The 26,410-nt window shown below is 40.1% G+C and overlaps 4 protein-coding genes and 1 non-coding gene across 9 annotated transcripts; 3 read left to right on the top strand and 2 right to left on the bottom strand.

Moving 5' to 3' along the window:
* The first annotated feature begins 187 nt into the window (after positions 1-187).
* LOC135585447 (uncharacterized) lies at positions 188-3,732 on the top strand. 3 transcript variants are annotated; one of them, XM_065118646.1, is made up of 4 exons: positions 188-335; positions 1,992-2,049; positions 2,141-2,304; positions 3,405-3,732. In XM_065118646.1, exons 1-4 carry the CDS (start codon positions 292-294, stop codon positions 3,448-3,450), a joined length of 312 nt encoding a protein of 103 aa, XP_064974718.1. In that variant the 5' UTR covers positions 188-291; the 3' UTR covers positions 3,451-3,732. The 3 variants fall into 3 exon arrangements, with proteins under 3 accessions (XP_064974718.1, XP_064974717.1, XP_064974719.1); XM_065118645.1 differs by having other exon boundaries at positions 2,135-2,304; XM_065118647.1 differs by having other exon boundaries at positions 2,135-2,315.
* A 143-nt stretch (positions 3,733-3,875) lies between these two features.
* On the bottom strand, positions 3,876-6,441 carry LOC135617904 (jasmonate-induced oxygenase 4-like). 2 transcript variants are annotated; one of them, XM_065118643.1, is made up of 4 exons: positions 5,501-6,441; positions 4,880-5,399; positions 4,455-4,782; positions 3,876-4,330 (listed from the first exon to the last, which is right to left on the bottom strand). In XM_065118643.1, exons 2-4 carry the CDS (start codon positions 5,395-5,397, stop codon positions 4,088-4,090), a joined length of 1,089 nt encoding a protein of 362 aa, XP_064974715.1. In that variant the 5' UTR covers positions 5,398-5,399; positions 5,501-6,441; the 3' UTR covers positions 3,876-4,087. The 2 variants fall into 2 exon arrangements, with proteins under 2 accessions (XP_064974715.1, XP_064974714.1); XM_065118642.1 differs by lacking the exon at positions 5,501-6,441 and having other exon boundaries at positions 4,880-5,494.
* On the top strand, positions 6,307-6,379 carry TRNAF-GAA (transfer RNA phenylalanine (anticodon GAA)). Its single transcript has one exon. It is a non-coding gene; the product is annotated as a tRNA-Phe (tRNA).
* A 1,750-nt stretch (positions 6,442-8,191) lies between the features above and the next one.
* LOC135617905 (GATA transcription factor 9-like) lies at positions 8,192-10,703 on the bottom strand. 2 transcript variants are annotated; one of them, XM_065118649.1, is made up of 2 exons: positions 10,257-10,703; positions 8,192-9,888 (listed from the first exon to the last, which is right to left on the bottom strand). In XM_065118649.1, the coding sequence occupies exons 1-2, from the start codon at positions 10,572-10,574 to the stop codon at positions 9,088-9,090; spliced, it is 1,119 nt and encodes a 372-aa protein (XP_064974721.1). In that variant the 5' UTR covers positions 10,575-10,703; the 3' UTR covers positions 8,192-9,087. The 2 variants fall into 2 exon arrangements, with proteins under 2 accessions (XP_064974721.1, XP_064974720.1); XM_065118648.1 differs by having other exon boundaries at positions 8,196-9,891.
* Positions 10,704-14,392: 3,689 nt separating this feature from the next.
* On the top strand, positions 14,393-26,410 carry LOC135617903 (dolichyl-diphosphooligosaccharide--protein glycosyltransferase subunit STT3A-like). Its single transcript, XM_065118641.1, has 23 exons — positions 14,393-14,604; positions 14,759-14,821; positions 15,458-15,513; positions 15,607-15,678; positions 15,765-15,870; positions 15,962-16,012; positions 16,194-16,289; positions 16,466-16,525; positions 16,600-16,713; positions 16,839-16,925; positions 17,597-17,700; positions 17,842-17,937; positions 19,439-19,559; positions 21,181-21,261; positions 21,339-21,470; positions 21,591-21,827; positions 22,243-22,386; positions 24,555-24,741; positions 24,827-24,924; positions 25,337-25,416; positions 25,504-25,591; positions 25,793-25,882; positions 25,964-26,410. The coding sequence occupies exons 1-23, from the start codon at positions 14,485-14,487 to the stop codon at positions 26,027-26,029; spliced, it is 2,349 nt and encodes a 782-aa protein (XP_064974713.1). The 5' UTR covers positions 14,393-14,484; the 3' UTR covers positions 26,030-26,410.

The following is a 26,410-nucleotide window of genomic DNA, read 5'->3' as shown; positions in this document are numbered from 1 at the left end:
CCGTTGGTGAGAAGCAACAGGTGGCGTCCTCAGACCGCTTGGAGTTGCAGTGTCCTGGCAGACCAATTTAAACAACGAGGACCTAATTATATCATATCATTATTTAGGTATAATTAATTATTAGGAAATAGAAAATACTATATCATATAATATTATATTAGAGAGCCTGACGGGGTTGTCAATAACCGACGTCGCCCTTCCGATCTCTCGTTCCGGCCCAAGCCCAACAGTTAACCACCGACCTCGTCCACGCAGAAGAGGGCAACATCACACGGCCCGAAGCGCAGGACCATGGCTTCCGTCGCCAAGAAACGGAGGATCGAGGCGAAGAAAGGGTAACGCTGCTCTCCGATCTCCCTCTCGTTGCACCAGGAAATTTTCCTTTGTTTAGTTCATCTGGTGATGTACCTGTTTCACTTCACGGTGTCTCGCGAATATGAATCTGGTTCGAAATAGGATGACCTGGGGTTCTTGTTCTGCTCGTGATTACCGGGAGAGAGTCGAGAGTTCTTGTTGTGCTAAATAGGCATACTCGGGTAACTTTTCTGCACAACTTTAAGTAGGTTATATTGGTCGCTGTTGAAACATGGATGAAAGATTCACTGTTGGGAGAGCATCTCAGAGATTTCCATCGGAACGTGCAATGTTTAGAACATACGAGGGTTCACGATGGATGATAGATGCTCTATTACAACCAATTTGAGCTTGTCTAAAGGTTTCGTTCACAGGGCTCATTCGTAAATTTCGGGAGTGTATATTGTTGATCTTAGGCCTGTGTCCGTTGGTTATGTGCCTGATTTCAAAAATCATCCAAAAATTATGCTGCTGTTCCAGAATAAGCTTAGATGATCCATATTAGAAGATGATAAAATCGAAATGTTGTAGCTGAATATTAATCCTATTTGAAATATCATTCGGGTTTTTGCCATTGAGAGGCATCATCTACGTTTGCAAACAGTGTTTCTGGTGTATGTCTTTGATGAGCTTGGTCTTCTTAATCTCTTACGGGTGTATATTGTAGACCATAATTTGGCAGTCTGCATAAAGATTAAGGGAGAACCAAGAACAATATTTAACCTCGACAACTGCTAACTTTCTTCCGAGCACTATTTACCTTAAAATTGCCAGTAAGTAAACCCATTTATTACCGTAAACTTGGCCTGTTCTAATCTAGGCTTATGTTTTAGTGTTGTGCATTATTATCTGGTTACTGTTTTTCTATTCTCTGGAGGATCTTTCACATTAATTCTAACATGCTGTTGTACAGTATTGGATTCATTTTACCTATAGTTTCTTTTCCATTAAATGGATAGTCAATTGTCTTGTTTAAATTTACTTTGAGAGTTTCCAAGGTTTTGAGATTATTTATTTGAGTAGCGATAGGGGTTGGTTGTCTCAAACCTAGATTGTAAGTGGATTTTGAGAATGTTGCTTTTTTTTTGCTGACATTGGATTCCTTCTAGTCATCTGTTTTCTCCTTTTTTATGTATTATTTTTGCTCTTCTCCGGTTCTGCTACCTTCATTATCTTTCTAATCCTTGCTACATGTTTTTTTGAAGTTGCTAGTTAGCTTGGTTGGTAAAGATTTTGTCATTATCAGTCTCTAAGATCAAAACCCGCCTTCACCACTTACCATTTGCCAAAAAAAAAAAACTTGCTATAACCTATCAATCTGCTATATTTTAAATGATCAATCCAATTGGATCTTGAACTACTATGATCTTGAGCTATCTACCTCTATGTTTTCTTTTTTCCTATTACAGCTGCAACATATCAACTGTATTCAAGGCTATTTAATCGTAAAACTGATTGGTTCTAGTCCTTTTTTTTTTCCATCTCTGGGCAATGGGATTGCGTTAGTGTTAAGACATTAACAAAGACACGAGCATAGGCCTGTTTCAAAACACATTTCCAGTGTAAACTGCATATTTTTGTTTGTCTCTGCTTGCCTTCTCGGTCATTTTCATTTCTATTCTTTTTTTCTTGTGCAGGAATGTGCCATCACTTGCTGTAAAAGATAATGCTGCAGCTTCTTCAACTGGTTCCCCTGTGTGTGTTTGCACCTTGTGCTTCTTTTTTCAGTTTTATTTTTCTCTTTCCTTCTTCTGTTCGTTAATATATAATTTTTAATTAGATACAGATCCCAACAGCACCAGCCAGAGTGCAATTGCAAATTCAGCAGGCCAAGAAATTTGCAGTTACACAGGCACAACAAGAAGGATGCCTTGGAAATTATAGAAGTTTTGATTCACCATTTGGGAACTATCTTGTTCCTGTAATCCCCACTCGTGCTGACTTATTTGGGTAATTTCTAGGTGACTGCTTGCCGTTTGTTTGGGATAGACAAATAGCTAAACCTCTGATCTTTTGATGTATCCTTTTTTTAACTCTAAAGCAGATTAATTTCCTTTTCGTTGATAGTTTTCTTCATTTGTTAGTTCTTTAACTCTTGAATCGTAAACCCATATCTTCTTTTTAGAGTCCTTTGATCTCTTACCATCTATACTGGTGTATACTGGCGTAAAACAAATGGTTCACCATTTGCAAAAGACATGATACACAAGACGATCTATCTAGTGTTTTTTTTTTACCCCATTGTAAATTAGTATGGTCAAAATTCTTGAACAAATTAAGTGGATATATGCACAAGGCTCCAATACCTGACTCAGGAGACTTGATATATTTAATCATGCAAGCAGAGAGATTATTTTCATAACTTCAATCCTGTCCACTTAGGTTGCAATTGAGTAATTTTATCGTGGCTCTACTGCTTGCAATTGAAACTTTTGCATTGGCTGACACTATAAAATTTTAGTTGTTTGCAAAATCTGTATTCCAGATGTTGATCATCCCATTTCTCTTTGTTGGTGGAAAGATTAATTGGATGTATATAATATTCATGTCATTCTGAGTGTATCGTGATTTATGCCTTACAGCTAGCTATTAGCCATTCTCCATATAAACTACTGGAATTTCATCATGTATTGGTCTTTTTGTCATATTTTTCTCTTGTTTTACTTTGAGTGTGTGTTTGAGAATCACAGTCAAAAGTTGTTCACTCCACAAAATGTTTATGCTGCTTCATTGATGTAGTTTTCCTTTTCCATTTCTTTGTTTTTGCTTTCTTCTATATACAGAAGGCATCCCACTAATTATGACAGTTTTCATTCATCTCGGCACAATGGTGTGTGTGTGTGTGTGTGCATGTGTTTGTGTTTGTGTTTGTGCTGCATTCACGAACCAAGTTGGTTTCATTATATCTTTTTTCTCCCATTACATCTAGCAGTTGAATCTGATGTATGTTCAAATTTCGGTAGGCTGTTAAAATATTTGGTTCCCAAATGGATATGATAATGACAGAGTCGTTTATCTACATTCTGTTTACCAAACAAATCTAATCTCAGGTTCCACGCTCGTGAGAATAACTGGACCAGCCTGCCTCGGTCATGATTGCGTGGTTCTAAGACAGCAATGCATTTGGCCACCCCCAGATTTAGCTGCATCTTTAAGGTATAAGCATCTTCCACTATATCTTTTTGTTCTATTGATTTCAGTCCCAGTAACTGAAACGATTCAACACATCGCATATGTCGCTTTATATATGCTTGCCAGTACTTTGGGCCCATTCAGGCTCTCGGCATAACGTTTACAGAACGAGGTTTTTGATATGTCCTGAGACAGTAGAACGGACTTAAAGCAGGTAGGAACTGTTGAAGGTTCCATTTGATTCTTCGTGAAAATAGCAACAGAAGGGTCTTAATATGCATTCCGTAATTATGGAAATGAAATGCTAAATAAGTAGATCAATTGAAGAAGAAAAGAAATGCTAAATAAGTACACTTGATGGGTTGTCGTTTACAAGTGTTAGTTGTATTAACGTGGATCGTATCCAAGGATATTCACTGTTAATCCTTAGCAAGTTCCAGAGTCGTGCAATAGTTAAGCTTTGTTCTCAATGAAAACTGTATTTGTAGTAGTAACCTTTATTACAGTAAAAGAAAAGATCAAATGCACTCACCATTCTGTAATTGCGTACACACTAGAGATAGGAACACCAAACATCTCCCATAACATAACGCCGCATCATTCAACTACGACAGAAGAAGAAGGCTATTATGTGGTAGGCAATTGCCAGGCACGCTGCCACCATGATTTGCTCAGCGAGAGAGATGGTCTTTTCCTTTTCCGAGTGTAGATTCGGTCGGGAGATGCCGTGGACGATGGCTTGATGCGTGGTGTGGTGGAATGCCATGGAGATGGAATCCTGGGGGTCTCCTTTCTTCAGAACTGGCTTCCCGATGACGTGCTTGTAGAACCCACCGCTGCATGCCTGATGCAAAAAATTCGAGTTCAGCACACGCCGAAAGTGCATGATGCCGCCATCTCCAGATGTTCGCAGGATTCAGATTCCGTTCAAGAAATATGAACAAACAGATATCACCTTAAATGATCACCTGGATTTGATCGCCAACGGTGACGACGACGGCTGCATTCTCCGGACAAAACCGGTACCAACCTCGCTTGGAGTAGATATGGAACTCCGAAGCGCCACCTGGGAGATGCAGGCTCAAATCACAAGAGCAGCTCCAACTCCTCACCAGCATCCTTAGCAGTTCATGCTTTATCCCACCATTATGGCTTCCATTCGGTGCATGCTTGTGGAGGCAAAGCAAAGAGCCATCTGCTGCTTCCTCCTCTCTTCCCGCCTTCTTACCCAACAAAACCTCTTCGACTCTGCTTGCAATCTTCTGGATATCGCACCACAAGCCCTCCACTTTATCGCTGCAAAGAGATGCATTGACGTTCCTCGCATGACCGTCCGATGTAGATCAAAATAAGCGCGTCGAAAGGCGGGAAGTCGGACGTGTTATTTATTTACCTGAAATCCTTATAACTCCGTGGCCAAATCGCCGCCAACTCTCTTCGGTCTCCCATCCCGCTCCTACACCACCACAAGAACTCCTCGCCTTCCCCTTCCTCTTCCACTTCGAATCCCCACCGCCTCTCCGGGGATCTCGCTGCCTTTGTCCTCGATTCGAGCGGGATTCCGAACGCGGGGCACGCCGCGGCTCCGACCGCCGCGACGAGGCCCGCTGAGATCCCATGGTTCACGAGTTGAAAGCACCCGAAGGCTGCTGCCGCGGACTTGACAAGATCGGCGGCGCCTGATTCGGCGTCCCCCGGCGAGATCAACGGCCGGAAGTCGATCGCCGGGGGGTTCCACGCCGTTGCTTCCTGGGGGAAGATGCGATGCGGCAGGTTGAGTTTGGGTACTCGGAGGGAGTGGCTCAAGAACCCGGCGAACTCGTCGTCGCCGTCTGGGGAGTCCAGGCCATGAGGATGCACACCGGCTACCGGAGACGGCGGCGGGGCTCGGAACTCCGGCGGAGGTAGCATGGCTTTTAGAGGAGAGGAAGCCATACGAGGGAGACGGAGGGAGTAAATAAAAGAAAAAGGGGTGAAGGGAAAGGGAAAGCGAAAGGTGAGCGGTGGGGCGTACCGATGATGGCATATGTTCCAGAATCGATCTGGACTGCTGGCAGAGGTGAGGAGTTCTCGAGAGCTCTGCTCTTTTCCTTTTCTGCTTTGCTTTTAGCTTATCTTGCTTGCGGAACTTTGTACAAATAGAATTTAGACGGCATACCCAACAAAAGCCTTTCTCTGAATAGTAATCGTAATAATGATCCATGGATCGATCGCCTTAGAAGCTGTTGTCAAACAAGATCACCAGATTAGTCATTACCATTGGATGTGTAAACTAAGAGGACTGTTATGTGATTTGGCTTTTAAACAGAGCACTGCATGCAGCAATTAGTTTGACAGATGAGAGATCTGCCGGAGACAAATAGGAAACTTGTTGTTGGTTCACCCTCACCCTAACATCATCTTTCTGAGGCTGAAACAATGTCTGATAGACATTATAGAAAAGAAGCATATATATGTATCTGATTCAAGTCCTTCGCAGTGTCCTTTTTTCATTGCATGCAGATGAACTGAAAAGCTAAACCCACTCCACTGGTTGGTGTAAGATGGGCGGTGCTGATGTACTGGAGGAGGTTCTTTACTGCCTTTCAAGATGCAAAATCTGAATGCTTGCACATTAGGATCCAATAAAGGGAAAGAAAACTCGATCCAAATTTCTGACAGGCGTGCACATTGCTTGTCCTGGATGCATCATTTGGTCATGTTCTTCTTCTGCACTTTGCCTTGATTCCATAGACTTGTGTTATCTTCCTTATTGACTGTTGATGTGTTCTATGGCTATTCTGATGCTTACTTTAATTTCGTGTTGAAAAGAATCAGATTGCGGGGATAGCTCAGTTGGGAGAGCGTCAGACTGAAGATCTGAAGGTCGCGTGTTCGATCCACGCTCACCGCATCCTATATTTTTTTTTTGCTACTTGATTCTTCGTGAGGTTATCTCTCTCTCCCCCTCGCATTTTCTTGTTTGGTTTTAGGTAAAATCATATGTATATAAGATAGGACTAATGTATTAGGGATATTATTTTTCTAAAATTGTAATACTTTTTCTTATTATTAGTAGGCATTTTGGGGATATATAAAGGAATTTAAGTATTTAAATATTTTTTTAAAAAAAAAACTTTGAAATGATAAATGAAATTAGTTGATTACTTTGAGAATAAATGTTAGAATAATGTCTCGTAACCCAAAATCTTAATTATGACATGTCTTGATTCTGGATCGGTATTAATCCATCTTAGTTTTGCTACCAAATACAACAATAGATCATCATATTCAAACTGTCTGGTAGCTACATAGATCTTCTCCTATAAATGAGTTTTGTATAAGTAAGTTTAGACTAATGTCAAATATGAGATTAGAGAGACAGATTCATCAAGTTGATGAGAGTAGATTATATTATCGGGTTAAGTAAGTCATGACAAATGGTGTTAGAGAGGATGTAACGTGGTTAAAAGATTTTTTAGTAGGTTAATTGCATAGACATCAAACTCTATCAAAACCAACTTTGAAGTGCTGTTTGGTTCCTAAGTTGATGCCTTTGGTGCTTCTCCTTATTTTTCTTTTGCTACTTGATTCTTTGTGAGGTTATCTCTCTCTCCCCCTCGCATTTTCTTGTTTGGTTTTATGTAAAATCATATGTATATAAGATAGGACTAATGTATTAGGGATATTATTTTTCTAAAATTGTAATACTTTTTCTTATTATTAGTAGGCATTTTGGGGATATATAAAGGAATTTAAGTATTTAAATATTTTTTTAAAAAAAAAACTTTGAAATGATAAATGAAATTAGTTGATTACTTTGAGAATAAATGTTAGAATAATGTCTCGTAACCCAAAATCTTAATTATGACATGTCTTGATTCTGGATCGGTATTAATCCATCTTAGTTTTGCTACCAAATACAACAATAGATCATCATATTCAAACTGTCTGGTAGCTACATAGATCTTCTCCTATAAATGAGTTTTGTATAAGTAAGTTTAGACTAATGTCAAATATGAGATTAGAGAGACAGATTCATCAAGTTGATGAGAGTAGATTATATTATCGGGTTAAGTAAGTCATGACAAATGGTGTTAGAGAGGATGTAACGTGGTTAAAAGATTTTTTAGTAGGTTAATTGCATAGACATCAAACTCTATCAAAACCAACTTTGAAGTGCTGTTTGGTTCCTAAGTTGATGCCTTTGGTGCTTCTCCTTACTCTCCTAAATTTTGTGCAATCAAATTGAGGTTATTGTTAGAGGCTGTACACAAATATTCACAAAGGGAAAAGTGTAGGGGTATTTATTATTTTTGATTTGAATTATTTTTTCGATTTGGTTCAGTTAAAATAAGATAGTATGAATTCAAATCTATTTAATCGGATTTATTTAAAATCGATTAATCTGATTTGATTAACTGATTAATCAATTTATAATCTTAAATAATATATATATATATATATATATATATATATATATATGTATTAAATGAATTGGTTCAATTGAATTGAATCAAATTAAAATCTTGATCCGATTGGATGTCATGTTATTTATAAAATAAGATATTTGGATTGGATTAAAAGTTGAATTTAGTCAAATTAATATATTTTAAATTAAATTAGTTAAATTTGATTCAAACTTATTAATTGAATAAAAAAATAATATTCTTGAATCAGAATTATTTATCATTTTTAAAATTAAATTATCGACGTGAATAAGACGTCAGCCTAAGAACCTCTTTCCAGACATGACGGCATTTCTCCACATGCAAAGGAGTCGAAGCAGTGCCAAGTCACCCACCGACAACGACGTGTACTTGTATCCCACGTGCCAGCACGTGCTCGGAGACGTGACCGGCACTGCTCGTCGTGGTCGGAACAGTAAAAGGGTACCACGTTATTCCCGCAACGAATAATGGTGGACGGCCATGTGACCACTGTTACATAGCCTTTCCCTCTGCCCCACCACGGATGGATTAATCCTCGTTGTCGATGTTCGACTTTATGCATCCAATGCACTCTTTAGGATCAGCGGCAGTGTCTGGGATCCCGAGAGGACGCTCCTACCAATGTAGTCATTGGTACACGTACCTTCTTCACCGATGCACGATCCCGAGGTGACCGCACCCCGTCGAGCTTTACTGCCGTTCGAAAGAGGTGACCCTTTGTTCTTAACGTTCACGTTCCGAAAGCTTTGCGGGAACACATTCCCATGTTATCTAGAGAGAAGGCACTCCGCCATCACCATCTACTTGACCTGCATTTAGAAAGAAGAAGAAGAAGAAGAAGATACATGTGTGAGATGCCGTGAGTGGGAATAGACAACACAGAGCAAGAGGGTTGAAGTGAAAGACTTGCAAGTTGTCTCATTTCTTGATTTCTTTTTGTGTGGAATGAAGAAATGTTCGAGCTACAACTCAATTTGTCCTAAGATTAATTTCTAGTAAAAGGAGCGGATTAGGAAAAAATGGAGGACATTGAAGAGATGCTAAAGAGGAAAAAGCATGAAAAATAGCCTAAATCCTTCTAAATTAATTTCTACGAGAGCTGCGAGAGCTGCGAGAGCTTTTTTTGTTGTTTGGCCCCTCGACGCGATCGGTCCCTCCTAAGATTACACCATTAGATGAGATGCCGGAAGTCGGGGCCGTGGATCAAGAAGTCGTCGTCGTCGTCGGCGACGGCGGCCACCGGCATGGGTCCGTCGTAGAAGGAGGCGACGCCGCCGGCGTGGAAGAGTTGTTGCTGCTGGAGCTCTTTCTGGCGGCGGAGCTCGAGCACCTTCCGGTGGGAGTTGGAGTGTTTCGAGACCACGAAGGTGGGGCTGGCGGCCGGGCGGTACTCCGGTACGAGGCGGCCGGACTTATAGCGGACGCCGCAGGCGTTGCACAGCGTCTTGGGGCCCAATGGTCCCGTCCGCCACTGCGGCGTCTTGTCGGTCTGGCAGTGCAGGCACTTGCGCCCGTCCCCCGCCGGTACGGCGGTGCCTGCCGTCAGGTCCTTCTTCTTCGACGCCGGCTTCACCGCCTTCTTTCCTCCTCCGCCGCCAGCGGAGGCCGCGGCGGCGCTGGCGGGCACGATGAGCTCCGACTCCGGCGACGAGGCGGTCGCCAGGGATGGGGAGAGCACAAGCAGCCGGGAGGACCAGCTACAGGGTGCGGCGCGGGAGCGCTTGCTCCGCGCCTTGCCGGGGACGATCGCCTCGGGACGGAAGGGGGCCACGTGGTTGACGCGGCCACCGGCGGCGACCTGGGTGTGAGCGGAGACCTCAGCTCGGGTAGCTGCCGCGGCGGTGGTCGTAGAGGAGGAGCCGGTGGTGGTGGAACTAACGCCGGAGATGGGGTGAAGCTTGTGGAGGTCTTCGCTGGAGAAGGATTCCTCCACAAAATTAGAAAGCCATTCCAACTCCGCCAGCTCTTCGTACTGCTGCATCCAAAAATGCCCAACAAAAACATTAAAAATCGATTCTTTCGACAAGCCTCTGTCTCTTCCACACAATTTTCCATTTCCGGTACAGATTTGTGTTCTCGAGTGTAACTACTAATATACTGTGAGGACGTTTCATCTCGCTTTCTTCCTTCTTCCTGTCCCCAAAAAAGACGAACCAGTAGCAGACCAAACGCAACTCTAATTCGGAGAAAATGGTGATTATATTAGAAAATGCAGTTCATAAAATTATCCTCTTTTTTTGGGCCTGAAAAAATTCGGGAGCAATTAACGGGGAATACAAATGACGGAACCCCGATGAATTTTACGGTAGTCTTCGTCGAGGGAAGGAGATGTGGGATTACCGGCTCGCACAGGTCGCCGGAACGGCTGGCATCGGCGAGGCTCCGGCAGACGAGGTCGTTGGAGAAATGCGGCTCGAGGCCGGAGAAGGAGTTGCTGCAGCTATCCACGGCGGTCACGGTGGAGGAGTCGGTCGAGTTCCCGGCGGCGGCGAGCGTACCTCCCGTCTCGTCCTCCTCCTCGTTGGAGAAGTCGAGCAGGTCCTCCAGGGAGAACTGGTCCTCCCCACCTCCGCCACAGCCGCCGGCCTTTTTCTCCGGCCCGCACTGCGGGTTCCCGCCGCGGTAGAAGCCGCCGTGGAAGTACTCAGGTGTCTCCATCGCTCCGAATCAGGGTTTATGAGAGCGAGCGAGAGAGAGAGGGGATCAGAAACCAAAAGGGGAGACGAAGCCAGGGAGAAAAGGTGGAGCGGGGTACGGTTTATTTGAGGGTGACCGTCGGACTACTGAAACGGGCGTGAAGGAGAGAAGCACATCGTCGTATTTACCCGCCGGTTAGTCATACTTATTGACACCTATGCCCTCACTCGGCTTCTGACCACGAAGCTTCAGATTCTGTTTTAGTCCGTTAACTGACTGTTCTGTCCTCTCGTCTCCCACCAAATAACGGAAAACTAGCAATGCGCCGAGGGTAGTAATGAGATTTCAACAATTTTCTCAGGACAAAGTGGCTTAGACGTAATGATTAAAGGGCGGTTTCCGTTCCGTTCCGTTAATCCGTCCGATTAATGGCTGATTTAAGGGTAATGGTATAAGAATTAAGGAAAAGGGGTTATTAAGAGTTCAATTCAACCCTCCTAAGGAATCGATCCACGGTGTTCGTGGCTGCCACTCGTGCGGTGGCGTCCAAGTTTACAGCCGGATTCCTCTGCCCCCCCCTCCTTCTCCCCTCTTGTAATTTCCTTTTTCTCTAATTTCTTTTTTTATTTCTCAGTAATTCCCAGTTTCATCTGCTCATCCCATAAGAATATCCACGTCATCCGCCTCGTTGGTAAAAAGGTTCGGGAGGAAGAGCGAGTCTACCGTTGGATTCCTTCTTCCGTAAACGTGGCACGTCGTGATGTCGTTGTCGTTGAAATGTTATCCCGCTTCGACAATCGTGCATTCGATCATTCCTGGAATTAACGATCCCGATGAGACTCGTTGTTACTACCACTGCAAAGCAAGAGCATCGAAGTCGTAGTAGCTTAAGTCCGACTAATACGTCGTATCGCTATTAATAATTGGACCACGTTAACCCAGTGCCGTTCTTTACGATGGGACCGGAGGGGGCACGTGATGAGGTGCCAGCGATCATGTGGGTCGCGCCTCGATTGGGTTCCTCCTGCGACGCATCGGAACTCGATGGCGTGGTTCCAACATCTGATGTCATGATAGAATCTAAGTTGTCTAAAAACCATATGCTGACGTGTCAGATAAAATAAAAATGTAATTTAAAGTCGATTTTGATAGTGATCCTTTACACCGTGGTTGAGGGATCAACACGGTTTGGTTTTGTCCCGGGTGTGCAAGATCATTCGTGTCGGTACTAGGACAACGGGAGTCATCGTTGGATAGGGTCGGGCTTGGGCTTTGACTTCAAGATCCGGAAACTCCCTCTTTGGCTGGTCGCCCTCATTTCTATCGTCTGTCATTGCACACAGATTAGGGTCAGGAAGGGGACTCCCGACTTCGACCCCTCCAAAGATTTAGTTAGAACCGGATAAAAAATGGATCAAGAATCGATCTCCTTCATCGTCCCCGTGATGAGTTTTTATCCTCAGTGTCATAGCGTCACACTGGATGCCGTCCTAACCTTTACGGGATGACATTGTACTCGATCGACGCTCTCGATCGACGCTATTCGACCTTTGCGGAACAGCGTTTACCGGGGGGCGTGGTCCATTATGTTGACCTTGACGTTGATATGATTGTAAACAGTGGTTAGAGAGTAGGTTAACAAAATATGTCCTATCAGATTTAAAGTTACTTTTCATCTAAAGGGTTTGGTATGAAGTTGGCCCATCCATTAGCTAATCGATTCAATTGGCAACACTACCAACATCCACAATGAACGCTCACCCTCCGAATTGTACGAATAGTACCATAATTGTGGGACCATGTGGGCCATGATTCCAATAATTATTATGCTGACAAATGTAACTACTGGCCATTAAATTATCACATTTTATCGTAAACTATAAATAACACGAGTATTTGTTATCTACAAATGTCATCCTTTCAAAATTAACGAATATCAAATATGATTTTACTGCGTGTGGACAATGAGGACATAAAACAGGATTCAAATTCCCTCACACTTATGTATATACCACTACAATAATCTTGCTTGATCTATTCCCCACGTCTTCATCTGTTTATTTTGCATGGTTGGCATTCTTATTCTTAAATTTTTTTTTTTTTTTAAGATTATGATAATAAATTTTTCATTACATCAAATAGAATATATGATGCTTATACTTGGATTCAAACTCGAGACCCATCAATTATGTTAGTGAACAAAAGTACCATAGCTGATGAGTCACGGTTAGGTACGTGGGCCAACATCGGGAACTTCTGGTGGAATGAGTAGGATGCTGAGGTGGCTGTGCCTCTTGAGCGTCTCGGGCAAGGGTCGAGTCGGCGGGGTTTGGTTGAGCCCTCGTGGGGGTTGGCGCTCCAAGGCCTGTCGACTTGAGTGTCGTTTGTGGCGGGTTGTGCCCTCTCGTCCCTGGGGTGGTTGGCAACTTTCCTTCGCAACGTGGGTGCACCCTTGGGAAGGAGGGCGACGAACCACCCTCCTCTGTGCATCGGATGACGACTCCAAGGTGAAGATGCCCGCCGCTCGGGGGTGCCCACCTCCCTACAAAATGGCCTTCGTCGGGTACTTCCCGACTTTGGCCCCTTCGACGAGAAAGTCAGTTCAGTCCGCCCTCTTCTTTCTCTCCTCCTGGCCGGGCTTCGGGCAGGGGTTTTTATACCTACGTGCGAGGGTTTGTTGCGCCTCGGTTCGACGTGGCCGCTGACTTTCGTGAGGGCGGGACGACTTCTCTGACGAGATGACATCTTTTGTGGGTGCCTGAGTGGCGTCAGACGACACTATCCCAAGAGCAGACGGTACCGCCCTGAGCTCCCGGGGTGGTCAAGTCGCACAATGTATTGTACCGAACTTGACGTGGCGTGCTCTTCGTGGTTCTGACGGCGTGTGGCGTTACGTTCGTGGATGATGATGTACGATGTTGCTGGTTGCTCTTCTAAGACCAAAATATGCCTTATCAAATTATAGCAATAAATTTTTTTCATAATATTTTATAATAAGTTTTATGGTGGGATTGTTGTTAGAATGTCGTTGATAGAGTCATAAACTATCTACTTATTCTTCTCAGTTTGCACGATTGATAGATCAATCGTGATAGAATTCTTTTATAGTCTCGTGATAGAATTCTTTCTGATATTATTTTTGAAGGAAAAATGAATCGATCACAAGCGATACCACATTAATCGAGCTTAGATGGTGTCACTTAAGCATTAACTACTTAGGCTATCTTTATCCATTGAATTATGCTTGTGAGATCTCGATTGGTAACTCATAACTTAAAATTTGTTTTGTATGTCTTATTGATTGATAATCTATTTTTCAGAGTCTCGGTATAAACTAATGGTTTATAGACATGAAATTAAGCTTTGGATGATTAAAAGTTAATTATTTATAATTATATATAAAAGTACATAATTAAACATAATATCCTTTCATAGAGTATGTCTCGTTCTTATTATTTTATATCCTTCCTTCTTAGATGGAACTCGGAGAACTCACGCTCTGAATTCGAGTAAATAAGATTGATGAAGGCGATGCTGCACGAATCTTGATCGCTGCAATCAACCGTCGATCTAGAAAATGGACGGTGGGGATCATCCCAACTAGTCAAAGAACTTCAACGGAGGACCACGAATGAAAACTCTGCAATCTTCACCGTCCGTTCACATCCTGGCGGCCTGATCGAAAGTTGATCGACGGACGCGATTATTACATGCTTATGTGGCAACCATCCAGACCTTCTGAGTGAGACTTTTACACAAAGACCCCGCACGAAGGCATAAATGATCGAGGACCATTTAGTAATTTTAATGGATATATAGAGGCCGGCTTCGGGCCGGGGAGCCGATCGATGAATCCGAAACCCTTGCAAAGTCTTCGTCGCGGTCTCGTCTTCCGTCCCTTCGCCTGCTCCCGTGCTTGATCTCGCCGTCGATGGCGGCTTCCTCCGAGACCAAAGGGGAAGGAACCATGAGGAAGGCTTTCGGGGGCGTTCTCGGCTTCTTCATTCTCCTCCTGATCGGAGCCCTCGCCTTCTCGATCCGCCTCTTCTCCGTAAGTCCTGCTACCCTCGACCCTTCGCTGACGACCTCGAAACCCTAGATCTGAAATCCAGAGTGCAGGATTGGACCGGATACATGTCTTTCTTCCTGGTTTACCGATTTCTGCTGATGTAGTGACGCTTCTGTTGTTCGATTTGAACCACCAGGTTATCAAGTACGAGAGCGTGATTCACGAGTTCGATCCGTACTTCAACTACAGAGTCACTCAGGTTTGATTCCTCCGAACTTCTCCCTTCCCTTTCTCTTGCAAACTACTATGACCGTTTCATTGATGCGAGCTTGTTCTAGAGCTCCTCGTAGTGAGTAGTTTATCATCTCTTCTTCTGATTTTGAGGTTTGTTTATGTACTCGATTGATATGGTACCAAGATACGTTGACATATGAGACCTAAACGAAATTGTAGCCCCTGGAATCTCGAACCTTATGTTGTAGATCGTAGAATTTGATCTCCTATAATAAAATCAAGAGATCCTTCTTTTTCATATAAAGCAATGAAACGATTCATCATTTTCTTTTTTGGAAATGCAATCGATGTTACAATCTTTTAGCATTTAGTATATGATATAGAAAATTCTTTAGAATAGAAGCTTTCTTTATTTCAGATGGAGTCTTCCAAAGTTTCATTCAGCACGCTTTATAGGAGTAACAATCTTGTAGTTTCAAGACATCATGATAATAGGATCTCTGGGCATTGGTACAATCACAGTCTGAAAATAAGAGTTCATAGCATCAACCATTTTGCTCTTGGAATAGGTGTCCTGAAAAGTTCCATATTGTTCTGTCAATTTGTTTCTTTTCTTAAAATGTACATCTTCTGTCCCTGATGATATTACTTACTGTTTCAGTTTCTTACAAAGAATGGAATATATGATTTCTGGAACTGGTTTGATGATCGAACCTGGTACAGCATCCATAAACATGTCTACTTAAATTGCAGAAACTCCATGTTTTATTGATGCGGGGTTGAGTTTATGTTTGCACTGTTCATTGGTAGGTATCCCCTTGGTCGTGTAATTGGTGGAACTGTTTACCCTGGTTTGACGCTAACAGCAGGTTCCATATGGTGGTATGTCTGTGAGACGTGTAGTAAAGAATTACATTGTTGTCAGAGTCTTAATCGAGTAAGAAAACATCTATTTTTTTTTATTGCAGGCTGCTGAATAACCTGAACATTCCTCTGTCAGTGGAGACCGTCTGTGTATTCACAGCTCCAATCTTTTCAGCTAATGCATCTTGGGCTACGTACCTTCTCACGAAGGTAGACATATATTGTTGATCTTTGCTTTTCATGTTTGTCCAGATACCTGGCAATTGGTTTCTTTGTCATGCTTCTTACATGTTTGTTACAGGAAGTTAAGGGAACTGGAGCTGGATTAACTGCTGCAGCCCTATTGGCACTGGTAACCATGTACTCACTTGTGTATTTTATGGAAAATGAATGATGAAAATATGCATCTGAAAATAAAATTTGCTTTCCAATTGGGGGTTTCAGTAGCAACATTTTTTTTTCATATGTTTCTTTTGATCTGCTCAATTCTTTCAAAACTCAAAAAAGATCTGTTCTGTCTTCTCTATTTGCAGGTGCCCTCGTACATATCAAGATCTGTGGCTGGTAGCTATGACAATGAAGCTGTTGCAATATTTGCCTTAATATTCACGTTTTATCTTTATACCAAGGTAAAAAAAAAACTAAGCAATTTGTGATAAAAAATCATTTTTTAAATCTTATTATGAAATCTAGTTTATATTGGCTCACTTAGCCAGTGTTTGGGAAATATTGTTTACTTGGAACACGTAAAAGTTATCATTTTTTTGTTATGCATGATATGCTGATATCATGAAACTGTATGCAGACTCTGAATACAGGATCACTCTTCTATGCTACCTTAAATGCTCTGTCATACTTCTACATGGTATGATGTGCTCTTCCCATTTTGCGCCTCATCTCCTAAGCAAATCAATTAATTCTATGTTTTTCTCTTTACAGGTGTGCTCTTGGGGAGGCTATACATTCATCATTAACCTTATTCCAATGCATGTTTTGCTATGTATTGTAACTGGTCGTTACTCTCCACGGTTGTACATTGCCTATGCCCCTCTTGTAAGTATTAGCAGTTGTGTAGGTGTTTGCTATCTATTTCTTCTTATTCTTAGGGTATAATACATGAAACTATTTTCCAATAAAGAAAGATTATTCTGGTCAGTTTAAATAGTGCATATACGCAGGTTGTTTTGGGAACACTTCTAGCCTCTTTGGTGCCTGTGGTGGGTTTCAATGCCGTGATGACATCGGAGCATTTTGCTTCATTTTTGGTCTGTTTTTCGATATCACTACTTTATTTCTGTAGAAATTTATTTGGTGCCATGCAATGTTTACATTCTTTCTAGACAAACCTTTGCTGTTACCTGCTCATTAACAACTCATACATTTTATTTCTTTTCTAAGATTCCTGTCTGATGCAAAATTTGATAAAAAAATGTCTGACAATTTAGTTTATATTATAATTTAATTTGCTCAAGTATGTTTCCTTGTTTTATGACATGCCAGGAAATGCCAATTATTTCACTGATTGGACATTGCTCCAGTCATATTGGTCTTCTGCACTAATAGATATTTATGGTCGGCTCACTTTACAAACTAACATTACAAAATCTATCATGTTATTATTAGGTCAGGCTATATGTTATTTTTGGGAGGAACAAACTTCGATTGACTTTGTGGAGGCCCGCATGTCATCGGACTGATATGAAAAGTATTGACTTTGTGCACATCAAAGTTACATGTCTTTTCAAAACATGGTTATATGCATACATTGTTTCTTTTATATCATTACAGTATTACACTGGAATGCTTGTGGTATCATCTGCTGATGTAAATGAATTGCTAAAACTTTGTTCTTTTTTATTTCCCAGAGACATGGAACGTATTGTTTGTAATTTGTGTTCCTTGTGCACTTCTGCTAACATTGTATGAAATTATGCAGGTATTTATAATAATTCATGTGGTTGCACTTGTTTATTATATCAAAGGAATTCTATCTCCCAAGATGTTTAAAGTGGCTGTGACACTTGTTGTGACGATTGGCATGTAAGTTTTCGCATTCTGCAGTTCACGTGTTGATTGCAGATACACAGTGGAAGCATTTGATAATATACAGGATGACTACATGAATTAAATAATCTTATCCATATTTGACATTCATTATTCTCTAAGAAACTTCCCTTTCAGTGCTGTTTGTTGTGCAGTGTTGGCTATTCTTATAGCACTGGTGGCCTCTAGTCCTACAAAAGGTTGGAGTGGGCGTAGCTTGAGTCTTCTTGATCCGTAAGCATCTACTCCTGACATTGATTGTCACCAACTTTGATAGTCACCCATAAATATTTGTAATTTATAGGCCTTTTAGAGTAAGTTCTGCAATGTTAACAAAAAATGCACTGCACGAACGGTAGCAAGGGTTCTGAACTATGGTCATGTACATCTTTTATATTACATGGTTCATTGATGTGATACTAATCCCGAAAGGATAACACAATCTTATTTTTTACTTTGTATAATAAAAGTGAACAAATAAACAGTTTGGAAGGATAAACACCCCTTAAGGAGGCATAGTTACTGAACTAAACAGAAATACACCTTTCTAATATGCATCTTTATGCCTTTGTGGTTGGGTATGCATAATCTATTGACAGATAACAAGCTATCCTATATTTGACATGGGAAGCATCTGAAGTAAATAAATTTGATTTTTTACTTAGATGTTAGCAGTGGAATTAGGCAGAATATATTTGGTAGTTATGGCCATTTAATTTTTCTGGCATACAGCTATGCAGGTAACATACTGTTACACAGTCTGCTTGTTTGACTATAGATCCTCCAAACATGTAAATAATTTCTTATCTAGCACATTTAACATGGGAATTGAGATGAAAACTGTCCCTTTGCACATGACAAATTCGACATATTAACAATTTGGCATCCTTAAATATGGAGGCTACTTGAGTATGGTGAAGCTACACAAGCACAATTAGAGCAAAAAGGGACCTAAAAACCATCAGATAAGTATGCTATCCTTAACATAAATGCTGAGGTATATAATAGTCATTAGAAACATTGATGTGATACTAATCATGAAAGGATAGCGCAATCTTTTTTTTTTACTTTGTATAATAAAAGTGAACAAATAAACAGTTTGGAAGGAGAAACACCCCTTGAGGACAATATTTTGAGACATAGTTACTGAACTAAACATAGATACACCTTTCTAATATGCATCTTTATGCATTTGTGGTTGGGTATGCATAATCTATTGACAGATAAAAAGCTATCCTATATTTGAAATGGGAAGCATCTGAAGTAAATAAATTTGATTTTTTACTTAGATGTTAGCAGTGGAATTAGGTAGAACATATTTGGTAGTTATGGCCATTTAATTTTTCTGGCATACAGCTATGCAGGCAACATACTGATACACAATCTGCTGGTTTGACTATAGATCCACAAAACATGTAAATAATTTCCCATCTAGCACATTTAACATGGGAATTGAGATGAAAACTGTCCCTTTGCACATGACAAATTCGACATATTAACAATTTGGCATCCTTAGATATGGAGGCTACTTGAGTATGGCGAAACTACATAAGCACAATTAGAGCAAAAAGGGACCTAAAAACCATTCAGATAAGCATGTTATCCTTAACATAAATGCTGAGGTACATAATAGTCATTAGAAACATTGGGCTAGCTATCTTTGAGTGACTGAAAGATCTAAACAATCTCAATCTTGATATATCATCTTGATCCTTCTATTCTATTGATGAAACAGAACTTACGCAAGCAAGTACATACCCATCATTGCTAGTGTTAGTGAACATCAGCCACCGACATGGCCTTCTTATTTCATGGACATCAATGTGTTGGCATTCTTGGTTCCAGCTGGTATTGTTGTAAGTGTGTTACTTTCTATATTTAGCCTTCAACTTATACATGCTTGTTTCATCCTTTATGTGTAAATGTGCTATGATTATTATAGTTATACTTTTTTTCTAACCTCTTCTATTTTACTAGTGGTTGGTTTGTCTAGGAATAAGGTTATAGAACACTGAACACAGACAGCTATAAGAATTTGATCTGCAACCATGCATGCTTTATTTTGTTGCTGCAATTTTCAAGTGTAAGATTTCTTGTATGTTTATAAAAATTCTCTGTTTTAGTAGGCACTTTGTTTTTGCTTGCTTAAATCATGTGGTGGGTCATGTTGCTTCAGACGTTGAACTTCCATGAAACATATTTTAGAACAATTGGTGTCTTCTAATTGAACAAACTATCCCAAGAATATTCTTCTCCTATTGCATAGGTTAGCTAGTACCTAATAAATTTCATCAGCAGTAAACTGCTACCCAGTGTATTTAAAAGCGATAGGCACCAGAAGACGCTAAGGTCCCAAAACGGTGCTAGGTGCCCACTCGAGCAAAACGAGGCACTTTTGAATGACAAAATTGTAAAAATATATGCTATGATTGATAAATATGGTCAAAAAAATAAAAATGACACATCAAATTGGAATCATATGAAGTACCAAATTAAACCTCCCAGTGTTTTCAATATGATGTTAAACAGTTTTAACTCATATAGAGTAACGGTGCACCACCTCAATGGGGTGCAGCAAGTTAATCGAAATGGGATAGTGGGGGAAGGAGAGGGTATGGAGGAAGGTGGGGGAATGAGAGGGTAGCGAACAAAGCTGCAATGGCGAATGAATGAAGCTACAATGGTGGACAAAGGCAGAAGACGAGGTTGCCAACGGTAGCGGACGAAGGCGGCGGACAAGTTTGTTGACAGCGGCAGTTGGAGCTGCAATGGCGGACAGAGCATACAAAGGCGACAAGCATAGGTTTTTGCTTTCGCTTTTGGCTTCTTTTGCTAGGTTGGCCACGAGAGGGGGTTGGTAGGGAATTACATTAGTTGGTTCGATTGAACCAACATACTCGTCCAATCGAACTCAGGGTCGAAGTCAGCCCGATTTGGCTTAGGTGCTCGCCTGAGGTGCTTGACACCTGGGCTTTGGCGAGTGACCGAGCCGTGCTTCATTGAAAGTTGAAATGCCTCACCATGAGGTGTTGCGAGGTGCTCGTGTCTCGCCTCGCCCTGTGCCTTTTGAAAACATTGCTTCTACCACACTTAAGTACTTCATTGTTACTATCTTTATCTATTTACAGTTTTCAATTTGCTCTAGTGTTTTGTGCTTTTGACAACGGCGGTTAGGTATTTTTTTCTTGTCTGAGACATTTAATTACCATGGCTGATATTTTAGAAGAACCAGTCTTTACAAGTTGAGTAGATCATCCCAAAGAATGTTTTTCCCCTACCACATGGTCCGAGTAGCACCTAGCAAATTCTATCAGCATTAACTGCAAATATGCTTTAGTTCTTCACTACGAGTATCTTTATTTGTCTAGTTTTCAGACTCAGAGTACTGCTTGCATAATGTTTATTTATTTATCATGTCAGATTATATTATTAATTCTGCCAAATATTGACTAGGAAGTATTTCAATATGTAATGCAGGCATGTTTTTTGCCTCTGTCTGATGCTAGCTCGTTTATGGTTCTGTATATAACAACATCAGTATACTTTTCTGGTGTCATGGTAAGTGTCAAAATGTGGAGTTGATCAACATCACTAACAAAAAATTATCATCCTCATTGTTTGCTATATTTTGGCAGGTGCGTCTTATGCTTGTACTAGCTCCAGCTGCATGCATTATGTCTGGGATTGCACTTTCTGAAGCCTTTGATGTCTTCACACGGTCAATAAAACTTCAGTTGCCTAAATTATTTGAAAGTCCTCCTCCTGGTGTATGTGACCGTGGACTTGTTTCAGTCTGTTATCCATTGAACTTTTTTAAGAAGGCCTAAACTTGATGGATTTTGTTTTGAGTAGCCCTTAATGCTTTTTGTTCTGATATGAATTTCAAGTCAGGGGATATTGATTCCGCTCAAGATGAAGTTGTAAAGGTGGATAACAAGGCAGCAACTGATAAATCTGAAACTGCTCCAAAAGAAAGACCATCAAAGAAGAATAGGAAAAAGGAAAAAGAAATTGTGGAAACTACTATTAAAAGGCCTCTAAAGGCAAAAAGACTTCTGGTGCTGCCTTTGGAGGCATCTGCAGTCGCAATTCTTCTACTGATCATACTTGGTGCTTTTTATGTGGTATGAAAAATTCTTGATTTCAGATATTTGCTAAAGTTAGCACTGTTGTCCTAGATCATGATATAATTTCAATGGTTCTATTTTTGTCAATAGTTAAATATAGAGATCTATTAATTAGTTTGCAAGGTTAGATCATTCATGGGCTCTTGGCACCATGAATTTGATAGGTTCACTTCAACAAGGACCTACTTTTACATTTATTGATGATAACTAGATATCTGCAACTTGACTTGGTTAGGACCAACTTGTTCATACCACTGAGTAAAAGCAAGGAAAACATACTGAGTTAACGGATAATATGGTTAAGATATATTCTTTCTGCAATTCATGTATGCCATATAGCAATGTGGATATAGGTTTGTATTGAGGGCTTTTTTGGGGCATGCTTTGAAGGTTTTATTATTATTTGTTACAGGTTCATTGTGTATGGGCAGCAGCAGAAGCTTATTCTGCCCCATCAATTGTTCTAACATCTCATTCCCACGATGGATTACACGTTTTTGATGATTTTCGCGAAGCCTATGCATGGTTGAGGCATAATACTGATGTCGATGATAAGGTTATTTCTCATTCCCTTTCCTTTTTATGTCTGTTCTGCATGTTAATTTATGTTTTTGCTCAATTCTCTAATTTTCCAATAATAGTAATTTGGTTATTAAGTGAACAAAAAATTTATGTTTGATATACTTATGCAATTTATAGTTCTTAGATGCTTTTCTTGACTAAGGTAGGCAATTTCGAATAATACTGTCCAGTACGGGCGGTACGTACTGGTCTATCAGCTTACCGATACATGGACCATCCGTTACCGGACGGAACAAAAAAATAAATAAATAAATTATATATATATATATATATATATATATATATATATATATATATATATATATATATATATATATATATATATATATATATATATATATATATATATATATATATATATATACGAGGCAACGTCGCCTCGCGTGGGAGAAGGAAAAGGTGCCGTCACCTTTTATAAACAATATATATATATATATATATATAATCTTTTATATATAAATATATATTTATTAATTTATATAAACGAGGTGATGTCGTCTCGCCTGGGAGAAGAGAGAGGCATATATATATATATATATATATATATATATTGAGCGGTATACCGAATGGTATATCGCTTGGTATACAGTTTCATATCGTACCGAGCGAATGTCGAAACTCCGGTACGGTATGAAATTGCATACCTTATTCTTGACGGTGACTATCAAGAAAGACGGGATAAATGAAATTATGAATTATGTATATCTTTGTTTTAGTGTTGTGTTGTTTATTTTTTTGAATCACTGAGAGACCAAAAGGACTGGAGAGTCTTGTTTATTTATAAAACTCAAAATTGTGTTGCATATCTTTCATGATGAATACCAGCTGAATGATTATGTTAGAACATATAGTTTCTTTCTGATGAATGAACCATGTAACTTATATGAATTCGATCTCTAGTACTGTTAGTAGTTATTGCAGCAACTAATCCGGATTTGATGTTATTGTTGCTGCAGCGATTAATTTGGGTCTGATATTGTTGTCTTACAATGACTCACTCATAATCGTTTAAACCTCATACAAGCTTAAGCATGTGAATGAAGAAAAAGCTATTTGATGGATCATTCATATCTGATATTTCGTGTTATTTGCTGGAACCGGTGACAGTGTACTCTTTTGTGATTTCTTAGTCTTGTTTCTTTGTAGAGAGAGATTAAACATTATAAGAATATAACCAAGTTAGGAATATAATGAACTCACTTTATTGCAAGACCTAGGAGACTAGGTTTTTAGTATTGATTCTGATACATTTCGGTCGCTGGTCTAGCCGGTATGGTACCAAGACACCAGATGGTAGGCTGACTTCTACTGGCCTGGTATCACTATAAAAATAATATAAGATTAAATATTAATTGGCGCTGACTTATATGGTCCAATATTGTTCCATGGATAAACCAGTAAATACTGTTGATATGTACCAGTCTAACCAGTATTTAAAACCTTGATAACAAGATGGCGATGTTTTCCAAGGTCTCACTTCTGGTATTGGAATCAGGCTGTCAGCAGCAGTTGAATTGGTCACCTTTCATCATTCTAGATTGTACAAAAGCAAAACTTGTAGCCTTTTAAACATGTGACTTCTAGAAATTTAGGAAGGTTGTTTGCTGAATATTTAAAGGTAGGTTGCACAGTTAATATTTTCTTCAGGAGAAGGAACCATAAGTCAACCTTGAAGGTAAAACATACCTAATGCATTATATGACTGTGGGTGCCTTTGTTAGTGAAGGGACATATAATCACTTTGCATTGGTCTTATGATATAGTTCCAAACATGCTTGTTCTTGCTTAGGTTGTGAAACTAAATATGGATATCCTAAAGTAATTCTCATGATCGGCTCTCTTTGGTTATTTCTTATACTAGTCTGGTGTGTAGCAGATGGTAATGCAAAGGCACTTCAATTTGTTCAACATGTTCAAACCCAAGCTATCTGGAACCTTGAAGCAGAAATTGTTAAATAGTATCTCTTCCTGCATCCTGAAAAATAAACTAAAATGTTCTTTTTCTGTTGTTTTGTCTTAAGCCATATCAACAGTAGAAGTTGAATATGCTTGTCTACAAGATATATAGAGTGCATATATTTCAACTATCCCCAAAGAATGCCTTGTGTGAATCAAGTTTTTTAAAAGGATAAGGTTCTGCAGGTTGCCTCTTGGTGGGACTATGGTTACCAAACAACCGCAATGGCAAATCGTACTGTCATTGTTGATAATAACACCTGGAATAACACTCATATTGCAACTGTTGGCACTGCTATGTCTTCTCCAGAAAAGCCGGCATGGGAGATATTCAACTCCCTGGATGTCAAATATGTTCTGGTTGTCTTTGGAGGTTGCCATATTAATCTGTGATCTCCTTAAGAAACTTTATTTAGATACTTGGATTCTGTAACTTTAAATTTTCTTGCAATGGTTAGGTCTTGTTGGCTACCCGAGTGATGATATTAATAAGTTCCTTTGGATGGTTCGAATTGGAGGAGGTGTGTTTCCACATATCAGGGAGCCTGACTACCTTGTAAGTTCTGCATTTTTTTTTCTTTTATTGAAGGGTATCATATTGCAACCTTTTGTTTGTCATTTTTCAAATGATTGATTCGATGGCAACACTTCTGAATTTTATAGATTTTCATCAAATCACTGGCAGATGGTACTATATCTGTTGTAACAAAGCTATGTTAAACCAAATATATAATTGCATGAAATTTATCTGGATTGTTTACTAGTGAGAAATATACAAAGTTATGCTGCATATTCTTGCCATGTACACACTAAATAAATCTCAATATTTTGAAGAGCACCATTAACTGTGTATGTTATAGCTTTAGTAAGTATTTCTGGAACAACAGTAAGAGAATTTTCTTTCGTTTAGTAGATGTCTTTATATAAATCTGAATGCTCTACTTTTGATATTCCCGTTCTCAAAAAAGAGGGATGGCCAATATCGAATCGATGCACAGGCAACTCCAACAATGTTGAACTGCCTTATGTACAAGCTGTCTTATTACAGGTTTGCAAATCTCTCTATTCGGTGACCTGATAAATAGTTAATAGTTACAAGTGAGGCTCCCTTCTGTCTGTCTTGCTTTGTTTCCAGGTTTGTAGAAACAGATGGTAAAGGCTTTGATAGAGTCAGGAGGACAGAAATAGGGAAAAAACATTTCAAACTAACCCATTTCGAGGAGGTAATATCTTTTTTTGTTTTGTTTTGTTTCCTTTGCTAGATTGCAGACTATTATTTATAAATGAATGTAGCTCTTCCGATTGGAGAACTGCTTCGTTTTTCCACAAGATTGACAAAATCTGATGTTAAGAAAACAAGTTACAGGATTTTCAATGAATGAATCTGCAACCCGTCAAATTATTTGCTTTTGTGTTTGATCCAGGTGTTCACTACACATCATTGGATGGTTCGTATTTACAAATTGAAACCCCCAAAGAATAGGATTCGGGGAAAATCGAAGAAATCTAAATCAGTATGTGGAGGAACTGTACACAAGTGCTTGGAATTTAGTTCCTGCTAAGCATTTCTGATGTCGTCCATCTCTCTTTTGCAGAATTCCAAAACAAGTCCAAGCAATTCGAAGAGGCACGGTAACTTACGGAAGAACCCCTGGCAGTGATTTGAATAAAGCAAATTGGCCGTCCGGTATAGTGTAGCTGGCCCTTCCCATAGACTATTCTTGCCGTTTTGCTCATGAACTATTGGAAGAGTGAGTTGGCAGCTAATAGCAGCGGATGCTTGGCAGAGGACTAAATACAAGACTATGATCACACAGTCCCTATTATATCTTTTATTTATTTTTTGCCTTGCATCATCAGGGGGAGATATGAGATTTTTGATAGCTTACCAAGAAAGACCCTTTTAGATTTGTCATTTGTCATGTGATAGTGCTTCATCTGTGTAACCTCGGATCGTTTGGCTTGTAACGGTGGATCCCAACCAGAGAAGATAGCAGAAATAACCATGCTTGCTTGCTGAATCGTTTTCGGCAACCTGATAA

This window comes from Musa acuminata, chromosome BXJ2-7, assembly GCF_036884655.1.
Source record: "Musa acuminata AAA Group cultivar baxijiao chromosome BXJ2-7, Cavendish_Baxijiao_AAA, whole genome shotgun sequence".
Taxonomy (NCBI): domain Eukaryota; kingdom Viridiplantae; phylum Streptophyta; class Magnoliopsida; order Zingiberales; family Musaceae; genus Musa; species Musa acuminata.
The sequence above is the reverse complement of the archived record's forward strand: the minus strand, read 5'-3'. Positions and strand labels throughout refer to the sequence as shown.